Below are 25,180 nucleotides of genomic sequence, written 5' to 3'. Positions count from 1 at the left end.
CTGTGTTAAGTGCCAAAGACACAAAAAGAGGCAAAAGACAGTTTCTACCCTCATAGATCGTATAATCTAATGATAGAATTGGATAAATTTCATTAAATTTTCTAGCTTTCTAAAATAATCACTTGGTCTGATTGATATGGCACTGAACAAATAAATTAATTTATGAAGTCTTGTCATTTTAATTATATAAGACCTGACTACCCAGAGGCAGTTAAAATTTCTTCCATTATGTAGATGTTGATTATTTGTGAAAAAATGTGTAGTTGTATTCATATAGTTCCTGTATGTCTTGGTAGACAACTCCCAAATATATCTTAAAACATTCTGTAATCCTGCTGGGTTTTGTTGCCAACATATAGAAATGCTCATAATTTATGTAGTTTGTTTTCTATCCTGCAATTATGCTAAGAAACTGCTTTATTAATTTTTAAAATTGGGCATAGTATCCTTTAAGCAAACTATCATGCCATCTGCAAAATGAGATGATTTTATCTCCTTTTGCCTATGTATATATATGTATATTTCCTCATTTTCTTTTTCTCACCTTATCTCTATAGCTAGTCATTTCTAGCACTATACCAAATAGTAATGATGATAAGAGATACCTCCCTCTATTTCACCCAATTTCATGGGAAAGGCCTCTAATTGTCCCTGTAACAGATAATACTAGATCTTGGTTTAGATATGAATTCCTATACTTTCTGGCTGTTGGTTTTTTTTAATGGGAATACATATCTTCTCAAAATTTTCTTCAGCATCTTAAAAAAAAAAAATCACATGATTTTTCTTACTAACATACTCTATTCTGTTAATAGTTTTTCTACTCTGGTATAAACTGAACATCATCATAATATATTATCTTTGCTAAAATATTTTAAATTTTGGCATCACTATTTATTACATATATTGATCCATAGTTTTCTTTTTTTGTTGCTGTTTATTTCTTTTAAGACACTTTATTTTACCAATTGCATGAAATAACAATTTTCCACATTAGTTTTCTGAAGTTATATGATTCAAATTCTCTCCCTCCCTCAGAGATGGCAATTTGAACTAGACTAAACATGTATTATCATGCAGAGTATATTCCTATATAGTTCATTTTTGTAAGAGAACACTCAGCTACAACCCCCCCCCCAAATAAAAACCCAAATAAAGAGTGAAAAATCACATTCTTTGATCTGCATTCCAACTCCAAAAGTTCATTCTCTGGAGGCAGATAGCATTCTTTTTCATGAGTCCTAAAGAATTGTCTTGGGATCACTTCTATTGCTGTTAGTAGCAAAGTCTATCACATTTGATCATTCCACAATATTTCAATTACTGTGTATAAGTTCTCTTGGTTCTAGTTATTTTATTCGGAATCACTTCAAGAAGGTCTTTCCAGTTCTTTCTGAAACCATCCGGTTCCTCATTTCTTACAGCACAATTAGTATTCCATCGCCAGCATATACCACAATTTGTCCAGCCCTTCCATCTTTCTGTTCTGACTCTTTAAGTATCAAGATCATATTTGTGCCATAGAAAGAATTAACTTTCATTTATCATTTGATAAAATTTGCTTGCAAATCCATCTGATCTGGAATTTTTTGCTTGTTTGGAAGATCATTTACAGCAGAGGGAAACACTAGATAATTCTGTTACGTGTTTAAATAAATTAAAAACAACAATAAATGCTTACCTTCCACCTTAGAATCAATACCATATATAGGTTCCAAAGCAGAAGAGCAGTAAGGGACAGGAAATGAGGATTAAGTGACTTGCCCAGAGTCATAAAAACTAGGAAGTGTCTGAGATCACATTTGAATCCAGGACCTTCCTTTTCCATATCTGTTCTCAATCTACTGAGCCACCTAGCTGCCTCCTACTTTGTTAAATTTAATAGATGAACATTATTAATTTTTAAAGAAGTAGTTCCATAAATTTCTCCATTTTAAAATGCTAGTAGTTTTTTTTCTTTAAGATTTTATCCTTTATGTCCCCCTCTTTTTTGATATGGTCACTGCTAAAGTAGGCAAAAAGGACTTCACTTAAAATTGTATATCTTGCAAACAAAAACCACAAATTATTCATCATGATAATCAAACTCTTCTAGTCTTTGTAAAATGAAATATTAGATATAGTCGCATTATGAAACAGGAATTTTGACCACATGGTAGATATTAAAAATATATTATTATCCATATAATAGAAAGAGGATTGGGCTATGGTTCAGAAGACCTGATTCTATCCCTTCTTGTCACTTCAGCACCATACTATGTGCCAGATACTGTGCTAGGCACTGGAGATATAAGTACAATAAATGAAATAATCCCTACTCAAAATGAGCTTACGTTATAATGGGATCGGTAAGAAGTATAAATTAAAATATATGCAGTAAAAATATAAAGCTAATACAGTCATATAGGCATACCTACACAGACACAAAATAAAGCAAGATTGGAATGGAGAAAACTAGAAACTGGAAAAATGGGGCAACAGGAACTAACAGTTGGCAGGCATACGAAAGGAAAACAGTAAGTATAACCTTTGGCAAATTATTTACTCTTTAAAAAACAAAAAAGGAGTGGAATTTAAAGACTCTTAACTCCATAACTCTATTAGTACTGTGACGAAATAAAAATCTTTCCCCAGAAACATGTTTAAACAGTAGTACTGACTTTGAATTTTAACAATAATTTTTGAAAATTTTCCTGAATCATGGGAGCAGCTAGGTGGCACAGTGGAATGAGAGCCAGGTCTAGAGATCGGAGGACTGGGATTCAAATATGACCTCATACATTTTCTAACTGTGTGACCCTGGGGCAAATCACTTACCCCCCCTCCGTCCCCCCCCATTGCTTAGCCCTTACCACTATTCAGCCTTAGAAATAATATATATTATTAATTTTAAGATGGAAGGTTTTTTGTTTTTTTTTTTTAAAGAAAGAAAAATTTCCTGAATGCATAGTACCTTGCGAGACGCTGAAGCTTCTGTCGACGACTAGTGTAGTAGCTCTGAATTACAGGGTAGTTGTACCATAATCTTGACAACTGCATGGGATCATCTATATATTTTTTAAAAGTAGTTTTAAAAAAAGTTAATGTTTCTACAAAATTCAAATGATAGGTATTCTACTTAAGAACAACATTCATCTACAGTTTTACTAAAAATTTTACTTCATGCATTTCATAGATCATTTTAAGAAAAAAGGGAATACAGTAAGTACTTTTCAACATAAATGTCTACAGAAATTAAATGTATCACAAAAACTTATAGAATAACTTATTTTAAACACTATAAATCTTTTATTCTTTAAAATGCTTCCCCAACCCATTAATATTTCAATTTGCATTACTTAATATTTGAAAGAAATGTCAGAAAATACTAATTATGAATATATGTAGCAAAAAAAAGCATTTAGCAATATAAATACAAATTTATATGTTATTAGAATATGGGGAAAGGTGAAGAGGCAGGGGGAAGGGGGAGAATTAGACAGTACAAAAAGAAAACTTGAAAACTTGTCAATGGCATTTGGAAAACCTATTAAAGAAAATGCTAATAGTAGCTCTACATTAAGTGCATGTCTTGCAGAAGACATTTTCATTTTACTTTTAAGTAAAAAAGTCAACAACTTTGAATAATAAACCATAAAAGCATTCAATCATAGCTGTATAGATTTCATCACCTAAATCCAAACCCTCATTTTGTAGATGAAAAACACTGAGTCCAAGAAAGATTCAGTGATTCACCCAAGATCACCTGGCTAGTATGTGGCAGAAAGGAAATTTACAGACTTGCCAATACTAATGACTGTAAATAGGAATTCTTAATGCAGGGATAAACAGGTTAAAATCTTATAAAAGAGCCTACGTTGTTTTCCCTGACTTATTATGATGCTATTGGTACTTGAACCTTTAAAAAAGAGGTTTTCCCCATACCAACCTTGAGGGAGTAGTGCATGTATTTTTATGATTGTTTAACAATTAAGGAAACACATTCAAAGATGTTAAGTGACTTGTCTAGGAATCACACACCAAGCAATTATCGGAGCCAAGATTTGAACTGAACTCCAATCTAAGGCATTTTCCACTATCCTGTATTATTCCTAAATACAATTCACTCGGTATCATTTTTCAAATCCACTTTTCTCTCTGTAAGAACATATTATTTAAACAAATAGTTTAAGTTACTATATTAGATGCTGCATGAATTACCTAAAGCATTCATAAATTTATTGACAATAACTGAGTAACTATAAAAAAAAAAATCTTACCTAAACCTTCTGGTAAGAGACCAGAACGAGAAAACCAAAGAACCACTTGTGCATATTGAGAGATAAGGTTAGTAACCATCTGCTTATTGGTTAAATCCACCAGACCTGTAAAGATAGGTTCATTCAAAAAATACTTATTTAGTGGTTAATATAATTGGTCATGCTAAAATTCTCAAATACACAATATTCAACTGATTAGATGCTTTTGGAAAAAAACAACTTTGGCAGCATATATTTTACTAGGAATGTGATAAGGATAAAATATGTAAAAAATGACAAAATTCCTAAATCAGTGAAGCCAGTCATAGACAAATACTTTAATAATAAAACATCATATAATAATCTAGTACACAGATGATCATGCTGTGAAAAAAGATAAACACAATGTACACATAGAAACATGGAAAGGCTTCTTACATGTGAAGTAAACTAAGCAATCAAGAAAAAAAAATACCCCAACTATAGCTAGCAGTGTAAATGGGAAAATGACACTCCCCCCAAAATCAAAAGCAAATATTGCAGAAATATAAGAAACAAGTACAAATAAAGAGATGAGAAAAGACATCATTTCATTGCTTTTTCAGAGCAACTAAGTTCAACCTGAGAGGAACTACAAATATTCTTTTTCTACTTTTTTCTAGGGGTTGTTCATTTTTGCCAAACAACTTTTCTTCCTCTTCTTTATTTTTCTTTAAGTGTATTTGTTATTAGAAAAGATGACTTGGGGAGGGGAAGAAAGGAGTGATACTGGGAGAAATGAAGGGCACCAATAAAAATATATTAGGTAAAAAAGGGGTGAGAAAGGGAAAGAGGAACATCTAGACATTTGGGTTATGTGGGAATTTGATTCCCTTCACTGTCATAGACTGTAATCCATCTTACAAGGTAGTCTTTGAAAAGTACTGTGGCAGAAAAATTTATTACCCCTACAATCAACTGGTGAGTAAGTTACTCCAAATTTAAGTAGACCACTTTTTAAATAGAAATCATGACACCTGAAGGTTTCCAGCTTGTTAGGACCTCCTAGAGGCAATAATATTATTTCCTGGAATAGCCTTTTGAGAATGCAAAAATCAATTCCAAGCTATGATGAGGCATTTGTCTTGATTTTTTTTAACATACTAGCTATTAAAAAGTCAGACTGTTTGTAGCCTTGTTATTTATAGCTATTTTATTATGTATTTTAAATTAGGTTAACTTTTAATCACATCTACATATTAATAAAATGAAAGCAGTTTTAAAGATACAAGCTTTTACTGTATCCGAACTAAACTTATTAAGTTAGGAGTCTTTCCCCTTTTTTAACAATTCAGTCATATTCTAATATGTCAAGAGTAATAAAAACTCTTACAAGTTGCCCTTAACTGAGGATATCTAAAGACACTTACTTTCAAATATTCATTTAAACCATTGTTAATCAAAGGGACATGTTTGTGTGCAATGTGCTTAAAATCAAATGTGTAGAATCAATTATGCTGAAATGTAGTATAATTTACCATAGCCAAGAATAGTATTGTAGTAAGCAAAAAAAAAGCTTAGAAAAAAAATTACATGCTAGAGGTTTATCTTCATCTTCCCTTATAAATATGCTGCAGTCCTATTAAGAAAGAAAATAAGATCTTTTGCAATTCAAGATATTACAGTTAAACAACTTTTCAGAAGAAAAAATGAACAAACCTCTCTCGGTGAGCTCTTGAGCCTCTGATAAAAAGCAGTTTAAGACTGTGCTAAGGTTGCTAAAAAGCAACTGACAGTGCTGAAGAGACTGGATAGTTTGTGGATCAATGAAGTGACAAGAACCATCAAATAATGTAGCACCTATTGAAGTAAAATTGAGGGTAAAAATAACAAAACTGGCCTTAGTATGAATTAGTTAAGTTTGCAAATTTAAATATCACAAAGGCGATTTAGAATCAATTTTGATGATGAATGAAAAAAATCACAATTGTAAAATATGTGACTTTTAAAATCTAGCACTACTAGATAAAAGGACCATGGATTTAAGAGCTGGGGTCATTCAGTTCACCTTTTTATTTTACCAATGAGGAAACTCAGGCTCCAGAGTTTAGGTGATTTGTCTAAGTCACACAGCCTTTAAGGAGTATCTGAGATGCAGGTTTTTCTGACTCCAAGTCAGGCAATCTAAATCCACCACTCTGCTGCTATAAAAAAATAGCTATTCTGTCTAGTTTTAATGACATCGCTACTTTAATTCTTTTTTCTGAAGCCATCAATATTTCTGTAACAGGACAATATTCTCAATACAGTATTGCCAAATTTGTTTATGGAAGGATGGGAAAGAACAGAATGGACAGCTAATGGATGTTAACTTGGAAATCACAAACTGATTCTACATCCAGGTATTAAACTACTTCTCTGGGCACGTAGCTCTTTCCTATTCCAATCTGAGAAGTCCTAAGCATTATCCAAGTTGTAAACATAAATGGTTACAATGACCTAGACCAGTGTTGGCAAAGTATTGGCATGTGTACAGAGCTAGCACTCAGGGAACTGCTCCATTCCCCCTCTGTCCAGCCCCCCAAAGTGAGCACTTCCTCTCTCTGCTCTTTGGGGGTAATGAGAGGGGCTCACAGACAGCTTGAAAACCTTTGCCAATGTTGACCTAGACTCTATTTAGTTTATACTGAGTACTTGTTCATGTGAGTGTATCAGAGAGGGAAGAAGAATCCAGAGAACTTCCCTACTAGAGAAGACTTTTGGGTTTGGGAATTCATAAGTAGGCAAAAACTAAAGGCATTCTAAAAAAGTGATTTTTTTTGGGTAACAAATGTAGATTTTTAAAAATAAATGCTTTTCAATTTATTAAATTTTATTGGTATTATTATAGAATAATCTAGTCTTACTTATTAATATCCACTCAATACCATTCTAAGATCATGGGTGAATTAAATAAAAATAAAAACACATGGAACATTCGCTTAATTGTTAATGTACAAGTGTTCAGATAATTTGAAAATTATTACTCAGTATACCCATCCCTCGTCAAAACAAAAAGCACCCAAAAAACTATGGAAAGGAGAATATGAATATCATCTTCATTTTAAATGAGAAATATGTAAAGAAATCTGGATTAAGTGACTTGCCCACAGTTACATGGCCAGCAAATAACAGTACCCAGATTCTAACCAAGAAACTCTTCTGGGTTCAAGTCCTTTTCACTACAGTATTTTACTTTCCTACTCTAAGTTATAGAGACAAAGTAATATGAACATAATTCTGTAGAGAATGCCAGTTATTCCTTTGGAAATAAATATAAGCTAAACAATTTCAATGTAAGTCATAGTTAATAAAATGCATTCTTGGAAATTATTTTTAGGAACTATGGATAATGGAATTAGTTTAACCAAGTTTTAACAAAATAAGGGGACTCTTTAAACTTTTTACTATATTTTTATAAGGTCAAAGGTGATTAAAATAGCTTCTTTAGTATTTTAAACATTTCCTAAGGGACATAAATTAGGTGACCTCTTTGGTCCCTCCTAGAACCCCTACCTTACTACCCTCTACATACTCTGCAACAAACAGGGATTATATAAAGGCAATAATAAAAATAGACTCTGCAAAATCAAATGTTATTAAAACTTTCATTTAAAAGCTAAATGTCCCACATGAATTTGTAAACCAGAATCTAAAATTCTACACCAATTCCAGGCTTGAGAATACTTACATATCCGATCAAATTCTTCTTTTGTAAAAACCACTTTATTCCATGTCCACTCAAGAACGAAGCGCAAATTAGCAGCAGAACTTGGTTGTTCTTATTTAAAAAAAAAAGGGGGGAGGGAACTATTAATATATTTCTTATAAAATACAAATCCAACCACATAACTGACCATAACAACAACCAAACCAAAAGAAATCACATGATTATCTCAATAAAAGCAGAAAAATCCTTTGACAAAAAATACAACACTTGTTCCTATTGAAAACACTAGAAAGTAATAGAAATAGATGGGCCTTTCTTAAAAATAATAAACAGTATATATTAAAAACCATCAGATCAAGCATCATCTGAAATGAGGATAAGTTAGAAGCCTCCCCAATAAGATCAGGAGAGAAGTAAGGACACCCATTATAACCTCTATTATTTAACATTATACTAGAAATGCTAACAGTAGCAATTATAGAAGAAAAACGAATTTGAAGTGATTAAAGTAGGCAATGAGGAGGCTTGAACTCTGCAGATGATATGATGGTCTACTTAAAGAATCCTAGAGAGTTAACTAAAAAGCTAGTGGAAATAATCAACAACTTTAGCAAAGTTGCAGGATATAAAATAAACCCACATAAAACCATCAGCATTTCTATATATTTCCAACACATCTCAGCAGCAAGAGTTAGAAAGAGAAATTCCATTTAAAATCACCCTAGACAATATAAAATATTTAGGAATCTATTTGCCAAGACAAATACAGGAATGATATGAACACAACTACAAAACACTTTCCACACAATTAAAACTAAATCTAAATAATTAGAAAAACATTTAATTGCTCGTGGGCAGGATGAGATAATAAAATAAAAATGACAATCCTACCTAATTTAATTTACTCAGTGCCATACCTATTCAAACTACCAAGAAACTTTTTTTATTGAATTAGAAAAAATTATAACAAAGTTCATTTGGAAGAACAAAAGATCAAGAATATCAAGGGAATTAATGAAAAAAAAATGTGAAGAATGGGGGCCTAGCAGTACCATATTCTTTAAACTGTACTATAAAGCAGTGGTCATCAAAACAATATGGTACTGGCTAAGAGACAGAAGGGAAATCAATGGAATAGACTTGGGGTAAATGACCTCAACAAGATAATGTACGATAAACCCCCAAACCTCAGCTTTTGAGACAAAAACCCACTATTTGACAAAAACTGCTTCGAAAATTGAAAAACAGTATGGGAGAGATTAGGTTTAGATCCATATCTCACACCCTATACCAAGATAAATTCAAAATGGGTAAATGACTTAAATATAAAGAAGGAAACTATAAGTAAATTAGGTGAACATATAGAATAGTCTACCTGTCAGATCTATGGGAAAGGAAAGAATTTAAGACCAAACGGGAGAGAGAATATTACAAAATGTAAAATGAGCAACTTTGATTACACTAAATTTAAAAGATTTTGTACAAACAAAACCAATGCAACCAAAATTAGAAGGGAACCAACACATTAGGAAAAAAATCTTTATAACAAAAACCTCTGACAAAGGTCTAATTATTCAAATCTATAAGGAGCTAAATCAATTGTTCAAAAAAAATCAAGTCATTCCCCAATTGATAAAGGGCAAGAGACATGAATAGGGATTTTTCAAATAAAGAAATCAGAACTATCAATAAGCACATGAAAAGTGTTCTAAATCTCTCATAATTAGAGAAATGCAAACCAAAACAACTCTGACATACCATTGCACACTTAGTAGATTGGCCAATTTGATGGCAAAGGAAAGTAATAAATGCTGGAGGGGATGTGGCAAAATTGGGACACTACTGCATTGCTGGTAGAGTTGTGAATTGAACCAACCACTCTGGAAGGCAATTTGGAACTATGCCCAAAGGACACTAAAAGACTGCCTACCCTTTGATCCAGTCATACCACTCCTGGGTTTGTACCCCAAAGGAATAATAAGAAAAGACTTGTACAAAAATATTTACAGCCACGCTCTTTGTGGTAGAAAAAAAATTAGAAAATGAGGGGGTGTCCCTCAATTGGGGAATGGCTGAACAAATTATGGTATCTGATGGTGATGGAATATCATTGTGCTGAAAGGAATAACGAACTGAAGGAATTCCATGTGACCTGGAACAACCTCCAGGAATTGATGCAGAGTGAAAGGAGCAAAACCAGGAGAACACTGTACACAGAGCAAGACTACAATACACTGTGGCACAATAGAACATAATGGACTTCTCTACTAGCAGCAATGCAATGATCCAGGACAATTCTGAGGGACTTATGAGAAAGAATGCTTATCCACATCCAGAGAAAAGAACTGTGGGAGCAGAAACACAAAAGAAAAAGATATGATTGATCACATGGTTCGATGGGGATATGATTGGGGATGTTGACTTTAAATGATTGCTCTATTACAGATAGTAATAATACAGAAATAGGTTTTGAACAATGATACATGTAAAACCCAGTGGAACTGCTCGTTGGGAGTGGAGAGGAAAAAAACATGAATCATGTAACCATGGAAAAATATTCTAAACTAATTACACAAATAAATTTAAAATAAAAAACTACAAGGCAAAAAATATAATACAAAAAGAACATTAATTTCCTGGAGTAAAAAGCTTTACCTTCTGTTGTCCATCTTTTAATGCATCCAGTTAGGAGTCCTAAGGAACTTGTCTGAACAGCTGCTGACAATATAGCTTCTAACTGTTCTTCCTAAAATAATGTTAAAAAAAAAAAAAAAAGAATAGAACAGGATGTTGAAATTAATGAGAAAGGTTAAAATGCCCAGTTTTTAATGCAACAATTTAGGGTAATTTGCTTATCAATGGTATGAAATCCATCAAAAAATCTTCACCAGACAATGACAACAGATAAGGAAGGCCCAATTTCCAGTTGGATTTACAGATTTCTAGATTTCTTCTTGCCCTAAATTCATTCTTTAAGGCCCAGAATAAATTAGGGGACCAAACTTATTTTCTTTCCAAGTCTTGCCCCTAGCACTTTTTAAAAGTAAGTGGAAGAGGAGAGAGCTGGGTAGCACACTGGATTGAGAGCCAGGCCTAAAGACAGGGAGTCCTTGTTTCAGGCCTAGCTGTGTGACCCTGGGCAAGTCTATTGCCTAGCCCTTACCACTCTTCTGCTTTGGAACTAATATATAGTATTGATTCTAAGGTGGAAGGTAAGGTTTAAAAAAAGAAAAAAAAAGTAAATAGAAGATACAAAGGAACTTCAGAAATCATCTATTCCACAGAATGGACATAACGGTCACTATTAGAGTATTGAGTATATAGTAACTTATGACTAGGAATTAAATAGCCGAGAGTTGTGCATCTGGCACCAATTTTATGTCTGTCACAAAATTTTCAAAACATAATATTAATTAACCTGGCTTTAACTCTATCTCTTTTGTTATTATTTTTACATGGGATGTCTTTTCTAAAAGTCCAAATGAACACAAATGGGATCTCAGAATTGAGCATTAGAATACCCTTTAAACCTAAATCCATATGTGAAGAATGACATGAACTAAAAATACTATAGTAGCAAGAAAGAATAAAGGTGAGTCTCCTAGACCAGTGATGGGCAAACTTTTTAAAGAGGGGACCAAAGGAAAGGAAATGCTCATCTGTGAGCCAGATAGAACATTTCAGGGGGTTACATCTGACCCACAAGCCGCAGTTTGCCCATCACTGTCCTAGACAATTTAAGATTTCCTTTAAAACAGAAGAAAATCTGTGGGAAGCCAATAAGAGAATAGATAAAAATCTGAGACTCCTCTTTTGAACCCTTTTTGTGATCCTTGTGATTTCTTCTTGAAAAGTATTACTGAAAAGCTTTAAGTTCCTATCAAACCTGAATTTAAAGGGTTAACACTGTTAACACAGCAAGGAATGCTGCTGCCTGTTATAGCTAAGGCCAAGATACTCCCCAACTTGGCTTTCTAATAAGAACCTAGTCAAAATTCAGCCTTGGCCTTGGTCTATTCTGAAGCCAATGTTTTGTGTTTTGATGTGACATAATTTGTAACTTCTGAGCATCTGCAAAGTTTCAGGGGGGGTTCTTTTGTGTGAAATGAGTCTTGAAATATATATAATAAACTCCATGCTCCTGGAGCCAGAGCTAGAAGCATTAAGTAAAAGACATTTCCCTTGTCCTGTCCTTATTTCCTTATCAACTAAACTGTCCTTATCAGAGATGATAAAGAGATCTCCACAAAAATCTAATACTTAATATTATTAATACTTCTTTTGCACAAACAAAATCTTTACAACTAAGATAAGAAAACCTGTTGTGGGGGAGGGGAGTGCAAATCTTTGCACTACCTATCTTTGATGGAGGAATTTGATAAGGCAATTAAAATACAAATAAAATTGAAAATTTGATATCCTAGGGAAAGGGTCCCTCAAGCAAAGCAAAAATTTTCTATCCAGAAGCAGTAGAGGACCCATCTGAAAAAGTCAGAGGATGGGAGCAACTGGGTAGCACTGGGAATAGAACACCAAAAAAAGCAGGCAATACTCCTGGAGAGCAGGAATTATTTCATTGCCCAGCAAATTCCTGACTTAACTGATTTTAAGGTGGGGGAGACATGTTGGATCTTTGACGGAATAGATATAGATAGATCCCAATGAGAAAATTCTTTCTACTGGTGCAAATTGGCACTGTTTTGCTTCTTTCAGTTTTCTATGCCACTGAGATTGATAACAACTTGCCAGTCACAAACTCTAGGTTAGAACTGGGACTTGAAACCAGGTCTTCCTGATTTAGACTTCACCACTAGACTACCAGCTTCTTTCCTAAAAGCATTAAATTATAAATTGGACATTTTCCCACATTCTGCTGCTTATCAAATTGACTTCCCATTAAGAAATGTCATACTCACTGCAAAAAGAATATTTAAATATTTTATGTTGAACCTATAACAATTTAAAATTTTATTTATATTCTATCTACTAAATTATAAATACATTAGATAATTCAAACCAGAAAGTACTTTTCCAAAAATGTTTTGGGAAATAGCAAGTCACACCTTTTACTGCATGAAAAAGAAGCTACTGTTAGATGCAAAAAAGAAAAACAAAAAGATTAAAGAATAAATATGACATTTTAATAGCCTCACCTGACTTAAGCTAGAAGGTTGTACATCAATAAGTCTTGGAGAAAGGAGGCCAGCCACAAGACATCTATTATAATTATCAGGAATGGCTTCATTCAAAGAAGGTCCTGATTTCTTTAAAAAGGTCAAGGTCTGAAATAGTGATTTTTAATAAGTTCTTAGTAATTATTCACTTTAAATAACTGGTTAACAATCATTTTAAGTAATCCAAACGATGTCAAATTAACCACTATAATAATTACTCAAATGAGTTAAATTATTTTGCTTATCATTTTGAATGTAATTCTCCAACTGTGCTCACTAATAAGAGAATTCAATGATGCAGATGAGAATCCATTGTCTTTCTCAGTTAAGGCATTCGTTAATTACCTCAGTGAGTCTATTAATTTCATGTTCCCATGACATTTCATTAATAGTGTATGACCAATCTATTTTTTTTCTAACCATACTTTCTGCAGATATGCCTTGCAGTACTCCTCCTGGATAAATATTTATTTGTAATATATTGCAGCCTGTTAAGAATCTTGTGTGATTTTTGCATACCTTTTGGAGATAACTTGTTAAGAGAAGAGCTTTCTTTGAGGATACAAAAGTTTCTGAATTTTCCGTCACAAACAATGAGCAATGGGGATGCCTATATTCTCTATAGGTTTTAGCCAGTTATATGATTAAAAATAAGCAATTTTCAATTCTCTTCTTGAAAGGTATTTGTTTACATTCATTAGACCACTTAACCATTGAGGAATGGATCTTGGTCTCAAACATTTACATTAGTTACTTATATATCTTCTATATCAATCCCTTATCAAAAACATCTGAAGATTCTCCCTTCCCACTAAACAGCAAATTCTCTTATCCTAGTTGCTAAGATTTTATTACTGAGAATTTCAATTTCATTTAATTAAGAATTATCTTTCTTTGGATGTGGATGTACACAGAGACGGATACACTGTGGTACAATCTAATGTAATAGACTTCTCTACTAGCAACAATGCAACGACCCAGGACAATTCTGAGGGACTTACGAGAAAGAACACTATCCACATCCAGAGAAAGAACTGTGGGAGCAGAAACAAAGAAGAAAAACAACTGCTTGATCACATGGTTTGATGGGGATATGCCTGGGGATGTAGACTCTAAATCAGGGGTCTGCAACCTTTTTGGCCATGAGAGCCATAAACGCCACAAATAATCCATTGGGGGCAGCTGGGTAGCTCAGTGGATTGAGAGCCGTACAGTGCTCGCAGTGAGCACTCCTGTAACAGCACCTGAAAAAAAATTGACTTTATGGCTCCTGCAGAAAGAGCCATACGTTGCCGACCCCTGCTCTAAATGATCACTGAAGTGCAAATATTAATATGGAAATGGGTCTTAATGATACACATAAAACCCAGTGGAATTGCTCGTTGGCTCTGGGAGTGGGGAGGGAGGAAAAGAACATAAATCATGTAACCATGGGAAAACCCCCAAATAAATAAATAAATAAATAAGCTTAATTTTTGTAAAAGTATCTTTTATGATCACCTCTATTTTCTATCTCTTAACTAGATGCCTTTTGAGCTGCCTTTCAGCTTCTAAATGTCCTAAATCTGTTTGGTTAAGAATCTTCCTCTCATAGGGGCAGTGAGGTAGCACAAAGGACAAAACATTACAAAGACCTGAGAGTTCAGCTCTCAACTCAGACACTTGCTAGCTTTGTGACCCTGGGCAAGTCATGAACTCCTACTACTCTTTTAAGAATTGATATTAGGATAGAAAGTATGAGTTAAAAAAAAATCCCCACCTCTAGCCATTGCAGTGAAAGATATCATAATATAGATCTCTCTTTTTTTGAAGCCGGTATGACCTTAAATATTCAAGTCACATATTCAATTGAGTTTACTGTGGCATATGCTGGAAGATTCTGGTCTGTATCTAATTTTCTGACAGGATGCTTTCTGATTTGTCTAAAAGATACTGTCAAACAGGGATTTCTTCCTCCTTAAACTGGGCTATTTCTTCCACTGAATTACTTTTTGGTAATATATGTACAACAGTGAAATATTCATATCAGCACTTTTGTTTTGGCAAGTAAAGGTAACAAACAAATTGGAGACCAAAAGTCCATCAGCTGGGGAATGGAAAAACAAACTGTAGTTCTCATAACTGTACTGGAATATGTTGTTGTGGTACAGTTATTTAGTCTTGTTCTCATGCTTCACAAACTCATTTGGCATTTTCTTGGCAAATATACTAGAGTGGTTTGCCAGTTCCTTCTCTAGCTCATTTTAGTGATGAGGAAACTGAGTCAAACCTGGTTAAGTGCCTTGCCCAGCATTACAAAGGAAGATTGTGTTTGAGGACAGATTTGAAATCAGGAAAATAAGTGGTCCTAACTTCAGATCCAGCATTCTATCCACTGAACCACAGAGGGGCCCATAATGGAATATTACTGCACATAATAGTGAATATGATAGATAACATGAAGAATTTTGTGAATTGTGGGAAACCTTTATAAATTGATGCACAGCAAAGTAAAAAGGACCTGAGAAAAATATGCATATTGGCTACAGCCATGGAAATGTTAAGAATAAAACAAAATGATAGTTAATGGAGGACAAATTTAATGACCAAGCATGCCTTTTAAGAAGAGATAAATAATGCCTGTCCTTTCTGTGCAAAGTTAAGGGATTATGTGGAACATTACATATATAATCAAATTAGCTTCCTGAACTGCCTTTTTTAAGCATTCATCCTTTGGTGAGTAGGAGAGGAGATGTGTAAAAAATAAAAGATATAATAAAAATGTATATTAAGCAACTATCTTCACACTGAAAGCCCGATTATAACAAGTATAGTTTCTATTTAGAGATAACTGTGGCATAATTAAGAGTAGATTGCATTTGAAGATATAAATACAAATACTGATTCTCTGATTACTAGCTCTATTACTTGTGGACAAATCTCTTGGTCCTCCCTTTCATACAAACAATAATATTCACATAGGCTGCCCCATAGGGTTGTTCTTTGTAAATTTTATATCTCTATATAAATGTGTACAATTAAAAAAAAAAAAAACAACAATCAGCACAATCAATGTAACTGAGAATAACTAAACTGAGTGAGAAATGTTAAGCTGATTTCTTCATATTTAGCACTGAACATTTACCTACCTCCTTCTGAAAGCCAGTGCAAGTCAGGTGAATAATTCCTGAGTTTAACAAGCAAGTAGCATCTAAAAAAAACCACAAAAATCCATTTAAAGGTTTAATGAAATTTAATGATAATAAAATTTAACTTTTTAGAAAACTTATTATCAAATTACCCCCAAAAGATTAAAAAACTGATAATATATATGGGGGAGGGGCAGCACAGAAGCTAGGTGGCTCAGTGGATTTGAAGACTACTAGAAACAGATGATCCTGGGTTAAAATCTGGCCTTAGACACTTCATAGCTATGTGAATCTGGGAAAGTTACTTAACCCCAAATGCCTGGGCTAATGATAAACCTTTTAGAGATGGAGAGCCAGCCACACAACTGAGGGCCATGCCCCTTCCCCCTACCAAGACTGAGTGCTGTGCCCATACCCCTTCCCCCCACCAGCACATGCTGGGTACCCCACCTTTTCCCCAAACAGGGGAGGGAGAAAGTGCTCCCATTGGGCTGCTGGGTGGAGGGGTGGGTGAAATGAGGAATGTCCTCAGCGAGTGTAGAGAAGGGGAGGGGAGTAGCCCGAGCTCTTTACTCTCCTCAAGCTCTGCTTCCTGTGAGCCCCCGACCTTACCCTCTGTGTGCTCCCATTGGGATGTTGGGCAGAGGGACAGGGAGTAGCTCCATCCAAATCCCTCTGCCTTTCTAGCAGTGAACTCTAGGGGTGGGGAGGGAGGGTGGCTGAGTGCCCACAGAGAGCACTCTGTGTGCCATCTTTGGCACTCATGCCTTAAGTTCACCATCACTGGCCCATTACTGCTCTTCTGCCTTGGAAACAATACTCAGTATCAATGCCAAAATGGAAGTTAAAGATTTTGAGAAAAAAAGAAAAAAAAAGAGCATACTAATCTGAGAGATTATACATGTGAACTTAAAACAAGTCACTCAACCTTGATGGGCCCTTAGTGTCTTCGAGAATAAGGCAGCTGCTAAGGTCTCTTCTATAGTTCTAAATCCATTATTCTCTATGAATTAAATTATCTGAAATATCTCCCCCTACAATTATAAGATGATAGAGTAACAATCATCAATTTTAAATAAAATGTACACATCACAACTAAATACTAAGTTAGTTCCTTAATTGTCTGATTCAGTGAGGTATGAAAAATGAAATCTGTGAAAATATTCATAAAGACAAAGGAAGATATGATTCAATTGAAAAGAATTAAAATTTATGTTTTATTTTATAGAGAAATTTTTTCAGGAAAACTTTTCTTTAATAAACCATAATAAACCAAGGCATACTTTATATATTTAACTCAGTATTGACTTTCTCAGTAGGCATAGTTGTTAACAAAATACATACCAAAATTGTAAGTACTAGGATTAAAAAACTGCTCAGGTGGTGGGTATGAAGGAGGAACACCTCGATTCAAACTTCTTTCATGTACCGAGATATCCAAAATGCAATTTGGAGAAGTCTTACTCACTACTGAATCCAAGGACCACAGTGCAAAATAAGAACAATTGTGAAGAAATTCTCCTGGCCTTAAAAATAAGAAAGGAGAAGGTAAAAGTAGTAATTTATTGTCTCATAATCAGAAAACAAAATCAAGGAAAACTTTAATCACTTCAAAAGCAGTCTTACCTTAAAGAATCTGGCATTTGTGCATGATACCAACGATTTATATCAAAAAGACCCAAATATGTGGATGGCTTTCCCTGGCCATATGTATTCACCTGCCAGCTAAAGACTGAAACACTGGTGTCAGGAGACAGAACTGGGAGAGGAGAGAAAAGAAACACCACATGTACATACCAAGTAAAGTAGTGCTAAAACTCTTATTGATCAAGATTTATTAACTTAAGGTATTAAGCAACAAATTTTTTCCTCTCTCAAATCCTCTTTCTACATTGCTCCCATAATAGCTTCATACAAGCCTAGGTCTGATCATGTCGCACTTATGCTCCAAAAGCTTCACTGGCCCTTTGTTGCTACTAGGATAAAATAGTTTCTCCATCAAATTCAAGCTCTAATAAATACTACCCATTTAAGTTTAGAGTAAGTCACCAACCCACTGGAGCTATCTCCTTATTTATAAAATGCAGACATTGGGCTAGATGACACTTTACACTCTAAATCTAAGCTCCTACTACTATACTCAATATACTCAAAGTTTATATTTTGATAGACTAGAAAAAAGATGCCATTACTAATAGAAATGACCTAGGAGAGCTGGTTTAACAGATTGATAATTTTGATTTACAAATATTAATTATAAGGTGAAAGCCAGACAAAAACAGAAATTTATCAGTAAGACAGCTGAAAATACAGTACCAGAAGGAAACTTAATGAGAAGTATCAACAAAAAGATCACTATCAAGCCAAAATAGCAAGTAGAGAGTAAGAGGACATAGTCAACTAGGTTAGAGTTAATTTCCCAACTATGGGGGGATTACTGAAGACATCTCATAAATGGTTCCAACCCCACCCACCTCTATATATACACACACAGTATGAGAAGTAATGTGGCATAGTGGAGAAATGGTGGGAATCAGGGAGACCTAGTTCAATTCCAACTTTGGGCACACATTTCTCAGCAAATCATTTAAACTTAAAAAGATAAAGATTTGCAATTGCTATAAGTTCTATAAAATCCCATAGAGAAAATTTCTCTTATATGGCTTGTGGGTTAGAGAAGATTGACAGACCCAGTGGTCTGATCCTCATAATGTTTAATTTTCGGGAGAATTTCTATAATTTATCTTTCAGCCAAAAATTTCAAACAAAATACATACTTACTATATAATGACATTTTACAAACCTTCATTCATGCTTTCCTCCCTGTCGACATGGCTTCGAAATTTCTCTATGCTCTGGCATCCCAAGAGTTTGGTATTGCTAGTCTGACCTCTCAAAGGAGATATACCCCCTGTGAGGTCTAAGCTGTATCTCTCTTCACAGTATTCTAACCCCTGAAACATATAGGCACATAAAATTTAGTTGGTTTTAAAATCATAAGCAAAGTCATCCTACAGCTAATATTCTTGGAAACATCATCTAAATTATAAAATACAAAAGTATTGCTAGAAAATTCAAGAAAAAAATGCCTCAGCACAAAAATAGTGTTATATATAATCGGGACATTTTCCTACAAACTCAAGAAATGAAAAGGAATTTTTTGTGACAGAGAATAAAAACATTTCCAATGGGGAAAAAATAGTTAAAAAGCAGAATATAAGTATACTCAATTTAAATATATTAAAGTCAAAAATACACCTGTTTTGGGAGTTTGAAGAGATGGGTCACATGAAGTTCACAAAACTTACCACAAAAAGCAGGGCTGGGCTACTGTGGCTTGCTTAATCCTGAACTGCTAAAAAACAAGTTTAAAGTAGGGGTTTCCAAAGTCTAAATAATTATTATGGAATCTTCCAATCTAGTCAAAATCTGGATATTGGAAGATACAAATATCTTCATTTCTTAGGGTAGTACACTCCCTAGAATTAGATATTTGTGGCAGTTAGGGCCTAGATTTAGAATAATTGAAGGTTCCTCTCAGAGACCCCCATTGAATTGCAGAGGCAGAGGAAGAATACAATTGTCATGTGGCTAAAAACTGTTCTAGAACATGCCCACCAGCCAGAATTATGGAATAACCTTGTTGACCTTTTCCAAAGAGGTAGATAAAATAAGACAAAGAGCAGTATCCTCATTTTCAGAAATAAATCATCCAGCAAAAGGTCAGTGTCATACCTGTTAAGCAATCCATTATACTAACACTTGAAAAAAAAAATCAATAATGTAGTTTGTGTTGAGAAATATAGATACAAAGTCTCTTAGAGCTAAGCAGGAACTAAATTTTTTCTTTTCAAATTTTTAAAAATAAGGGCCTGCCTAACTGACTGCTGATACAGGAAAATGAGACCTACACAACTTAATTTACTTGCTCAAGGAATATACCTAGTCTGTAGCTGAACAAGATTGGAGCCTATGTCTCGCGACTCCTAGTCTAGTGTTCTTATTTCCATAAGTATACAGTTCCAACATCACTCAACAAACATTTATTTTACATGATATCAGTTTTTCAATGAAAAAGTCAAAACATTTAGAATATCTCAAATAAATTGATAATGTACTGTCATATTTTTTTTTACCTCATATAGGATTTGTCCTGATGCCAAACACTTTCTATCACCAAAGGCCAGCTGAAGCAGGTGTAAACTCAAAAGGTCTCCTTCACTGAAACCACATAAAAAATTAGCTATGAGAACCTTACATTTAAGTTTTATACACTAAACACTTCTATTGTTGATAAAAATTTTCACAAATAACCTCATTTATCTTTGCATATATGATGAACTGACAAAACCCAATATTAGGTTGTAAAAAGTTTGATTTGTTGCATTTTGAAAATATAACAGTATACTCAAATGTAATTAATTATATCATTTAGTTAACATAATACAAGAAAATAAATGCACATAGTTTCATTCAAGTTCATTTCATAGAATAAATGAGGAAGTTATAAAATTTGTTCTATAAATATAAACAAAGAAAATATAAAAACATAACTAGTTATATATTAAAATTCTTATCCTAAAAAGTAGTTATGTTTTGTAAGGAAAGTTTTTTTTCAACACAGACGATAACTGAAGTTTTATAAATAAATTACTTCAAGGACACAAAAAAGTGATAATAGCTATACAGAAGTCTTTTCTTTCATGTATTCATTTACTGACAGCCACAGACCTCTAAAATCCCCTGTAAAACTCCAAATTCCTTAAAGAAAGGAGTCATTCCCAACAACATATTAAAAATGGGGTCAGTTATTGAATCTTTTTAGTTACTTTAAAATACTAGTATTATATTGAATATAAGAACATATTTTAGAACTAAAAATAAGCAAGACACACACAATTTTGATTTTACATAAAAAGTGGTACATAGACCACTTTTAGAGGGGAAAAAAATTCCATATAATCATCTAACCAAGGGAAAGAAAACAACTCTTTCCCAAGAAAATTCACCAGAATTAAATTAGGGAAGAATTGGTACTTAACTTATAAGGCATCTTATTCAACAAGCAAAACATTTTATTGGCATGAATTAAAAGTAGAGGCATCTTATTATTTTTTAAGTCACAAATTGCATTATTCCACTGAGAAAGAAGATGAATCCATAACTACATATTTTGAGAACAAATACTGTGTCATAACATAGTAAAAGATCCACCAAAGTTCTAAAAACTGTAGTAAGCAACATTAATGGAAATACCATAATTCTTCAAACTTAAATCAAAATATCCCTTAACTACATTCCAGAAAAGGGATGGATATGAATAAGGATATGTATTTATAAAACAAAGGACTTTAAATTATTAGTTATCTCCAAAAAAAAAAGGAGAGAAGGGCAGTCACTGTAAAATAGATTCTGAGAATTCAGGATACATATTTAAACCACAAAAGGATCAAAGTATTCAATTTAGTCTATAGCACAGTCACTTTGCAGATAAATAAACATTTTTAAAAGCACAAAGCTTAAGTAATATGCTAAGTTCAAAGATGTAAGCCAGAAGCAGAGTGAAGATTTCGACCCAGCACCTATCAACTACAAATCTAAAAACATTTACATATAACTTACTACCCAAGGATTCTATAGCTAAAGGCTGGCTATCAAGAAGAATGTCAGAAACAAATCAGTTCTCTTTAATCATACGTAAGACTAACTATAATGAATCCAGGCCCAAATATTAAGTAAAGTTCTAGACACCACACCTCAAAATTAACATACAATAGAAAGAGAAAGGCAACAATGATAGGATGGTGAAAAATAGAAAAATAAATTAGAAGAAAATAGATAAAATCCCAAATTATTAAAGAGTTCAGTGTTAGAGAAAATAAACTACAAACTACTGTAGAAAGATTCTCTTAATTTAAACAAATTGCTGAGAAAGCTAAAAGTGTGGGAAGAAATTAAGCTTAGATGATACTTAGACCAGTATCAATAAAGTCCATTTTGAGTAAGTGATTCAAATTCAAATTCAAAAGGAAATCATTTTTCAAATAAGAAAATTAGGAGAACAGAAGTAGACAGCCTTCAAAAAAAAGCTAGGAAGAAAACTGACAAAGACGACAGAGGAACTAAGCCAGTAGAATGTGTTATGTCTATAAAGCCTGGTGAAGAGTTTCCAACAGAACAGAAATAGTCAACCGCTGTCTATTAGAAGAGATTCCAAGAAGCAAGAAGATTGAAAATAAGGCCTTTGGATTGATTCACTGGAAGCCTTAATCAGAGTTCTAAGGAAGTTTCAGTAGGTAAAGAAGGTTCCCTGGAATCTCTACAAAGTGGATTGAAGAAATTCTCCTCACCAGCCTTTAAACATAACACATTCTGCTGGCTTAGTTCTTCCTCTGCCTTCTTTACCAGTTTCTTATGGTCAACTTAATGTGGGGATTTCTCAAGGAGCTTATCTTTGTATTTCATCACTTTTGTCTCTCAACTTTGTGTTTTGATAATTTCATACACTCCCAAGATTTCAATGACCAGCTCTGTGCAGTAGATGCTAATATTTGTATCTATTCGTTCTTCTGAGCTGCAATCTTGTATCTTAACCTATTTATAAATATTTTGACAACATGGCCTTTTTCATATTAACTTCTTCAGGAGGGAGTATATATCTAATAATGGAATAATATGAATCAAATATATATCATTATTCAAGAATTTTCTTTTTACAAATTCAAGGTGATAACCAGAAAAATTATTTTCCTCATCCCTTTAGTGCCATGATTTTCAAATTAGGAAAGAGGTATTTGTCTTCGAGAACAAAAAGAAGACGGCAATGGGAAAGGGATTAAAGAGATAAGGATGATTTAATGGTGAGTGGTATCAGAGGACCATCAAATATACTTATATATGGTGCCATAAATGTCTGGCCTTCACTGATTTACTCGGAGATGATATTCTAGCAAGTACAATATTTTCTTCTTGTTTATGACCAGCTATTAAAAAGAATGCAAGAGGACAGCTGGGTAGCTCAGTGGAATGTGAGTCAGGCCTAGAGACGGGAGGTCCTAGGTTCAAATCTGGCCTCAGACACTTCCCAGCTATGTGACCCTAGGCAAGTCAATTGACCCCCATTGCCTACCCTTACCACTCTTCTGCCTTGGAGCCAATACACAGTATTGACTCCAAGATGGAAGGTAAGGGTTTAAAAAAAAAAAAAAGAATGCAAATTAAATTACACATTAACTCTTTATCCTCACAACAACTCTTGAAAGTAGGTAATATTATTCTCCTTATTTTACAGATGAGGAAGTGAAAGCATATAGAGATTAAGTGACTTGTTCAAAGTCACACAACTAGTAAGTATCAGAGGCTGAACTAGAACTCCAATTCAGAACTTTATCCACCATACCACTTGTTCCCTGTTATCAACAATCATATAAAAAATTGCTCCAAATCATCAATAATTAGATGTCCATGATCACACAGCTCAGAAATGTCTAAGGTCAACTCACCCAGATGCCCCTGGGCTTACTGTTATTAGTCACGAAGTCCGGAGTAAGCCACCTAAATTGTTTGCCTCAGTTTCCTCAACTGGAAAAGATTTGATAATAGCATCTACCTCTAAGGGTTGTCATGAAGATAAAAAGACATCCTGGCACATAGCAGGCACTGAATAAATCGTTCTTTCTTTCCTTTTCCCCATCCTTTAAATATAAAATCTTGTTGCTTTTTTTAAAAGCCTTAATAATATGACCTCTTCCTAGCTTTCCAGTCATCCTATTCCCACCCACCTCTTCCTGCCCCACACTATACAACAGTGATCTTAGACTTTTCCTATTTTTGTTGCCAGAGACACTATCGATGACTGTGGCTGTTTCCTATAATGGAATTCTCTTCTTCATCTCTGCTTATTGGCTTTCCAGGTTTCTTCTTTCAACTCTCAGCTAAAATATCACCTTCTGCAAGAAGCTCTCTTGTCAATAAAGCTAGTGACTCCCCCTGGAGATTGCCTTGAAAGAACTCTGAACATCTTCATTGGCCATCCTCCACACTGGGAATTCTCACCCCACTCCACCCCCCCCCCCCCACCCCTGGCTTCTCTTAGTCCCATTTTCTTCAGAAAGCCTTTCCTAGTCCTTCTTCATGTTAATGCCTTCCCTCTCAGCTTATCACCAATTCATTCGATATTTCATTTGTTAGACAATGAATTCCTTGAGAAAAGGTTTTTTTTTTCTTTTTATCTCCAGAATTTAGCATAGAGCCTATAGCATAAAGTAGAAAATTAATAAAAGCTTTGTTGACTACTGATAATGTCCATAATATCTGTACCTCAGGAGGGGGTTCCTGTGAGGAAAATACTTTTGTAACTGTACACTTTACAACTGTGATAAACATAAACCAGAAATGCATATTTTTAAAATGTTTGCCCTTTTATGGAACAGGAAATCAATTTAGCCTATCTTCTATATGAATGTTCATTAATTTATTAAATGAATTTCAGAAATAACGAGAATATTGAGAAGAAATGATTTTCATTAATGTTTCATTTTTGTATTTTAGAAGCTAACATATACTTTACTTACCTATCTTGTGTAGACTGAACAGCCCACAAGTAGCAGCAATTTCGAGGATCATTTTCAGGTTCTTGGAAAGTAACAGCATAGACAGGTACTCTTCCTCCTTCTAACTGGGCGTAATATCTATGAGGCAAGATAGAATATTAATAAATTTTACATATTTTAAATTATGACCTTCTTAAAAAGCTTCCCAATTCTTTAAACTTATCTGAGAAAGTATATAAAGTCATGTCATATATAATTTCATGACCCTAATTTCTTAAGACCATAGATCTATCCTCAATATAGTATGCATGGATTGTTTCAACATAACCCCTCTTTATTTCAATACCTCTCTCTATGAGAAGTTATTGTGGGATTTTATAAAAAAAATTAAAAGAACAAA

The 25,180-nt window shown here is 33.8% G+C and overlaps 1 protein-coding gene across 1 annotated transcript in view; it reads right to left on the bottom strand.

The window, feature by feature from the left end:
* The window catches only part of AHCTF1 (AT-hook containing transcription factor 1), a 114,064-nt gene that overhangs the window by 49,677 nt on the left and 39,207 nt on the right, over window positions 1-25,180 (bottom strand). Inside the window, exons 6-17 of the mRNA XM_044674975.1 lie at window positions 24,802-24,918; window positions 20,365-20,449; window positions 19,032-19,182; window positions 17,855-17,987; window positions 17,573-17,754; window positions 16,229-16,290; window positions 13,080-13,208; window positions 10,582-10,672; window positions 7,948-8,037; window positions 5,937-6,077; window positions 4,260-4,364; window positions 2,954-3,047 (exon numbers count right to left, since the gene is read on the bottom strand). Coding sequence (XP_044530910.1) covers window positions 2,954-3,047; window positions 4,260-4,364; window positions 5,937-6,077; window positions 7,948-8,037; window positions 10,582-10,672; window positions 13,080-13,208; window positions 16,229-16,290; window positions 17,573-17,754; window positions 17,855-17,987; window positions 19,032-19,182; window positions 20,365-20,449; window positions 24,802-24,918 — 1,380 coding nt within the window. The remainder of the gene's footprint in view (window positions 1-2,953; window positions 3,048-4,259; window positions 4,365-5,936; window positions 6,078-7,947; window positions 8,038-10,581; window positions 10,673-13,079; window positions 13,209-16,228; window positions 16,291-17,572; window positions 17,755-17,854; window positions 17,988-19,031; window positions 19,183-20,364; window positions 20,450-24,801; window positions 24,919-25,180) is intronic.

Source organism: Gracilinanus agilis, chromosome 4 (genome assembly GCF_016433145.1).
Source record: "Gracilinanus agilis isolate LMUSP501 chromosome 4, AgileGrace, whole genome shotgun sequence".
In the NCBI taxonomy this organism is placed as follows: Eukaryota; Metazoa; Chordata; class Mammalia; order Didelphimorphia; family Didelphidae; genus Gracilinanus; species Gracilinanus agilis.
Note: the sequence above shows the minus strand (reverse complement) of the source record. Positions and strands in the feature narration are given on the sequence as shown.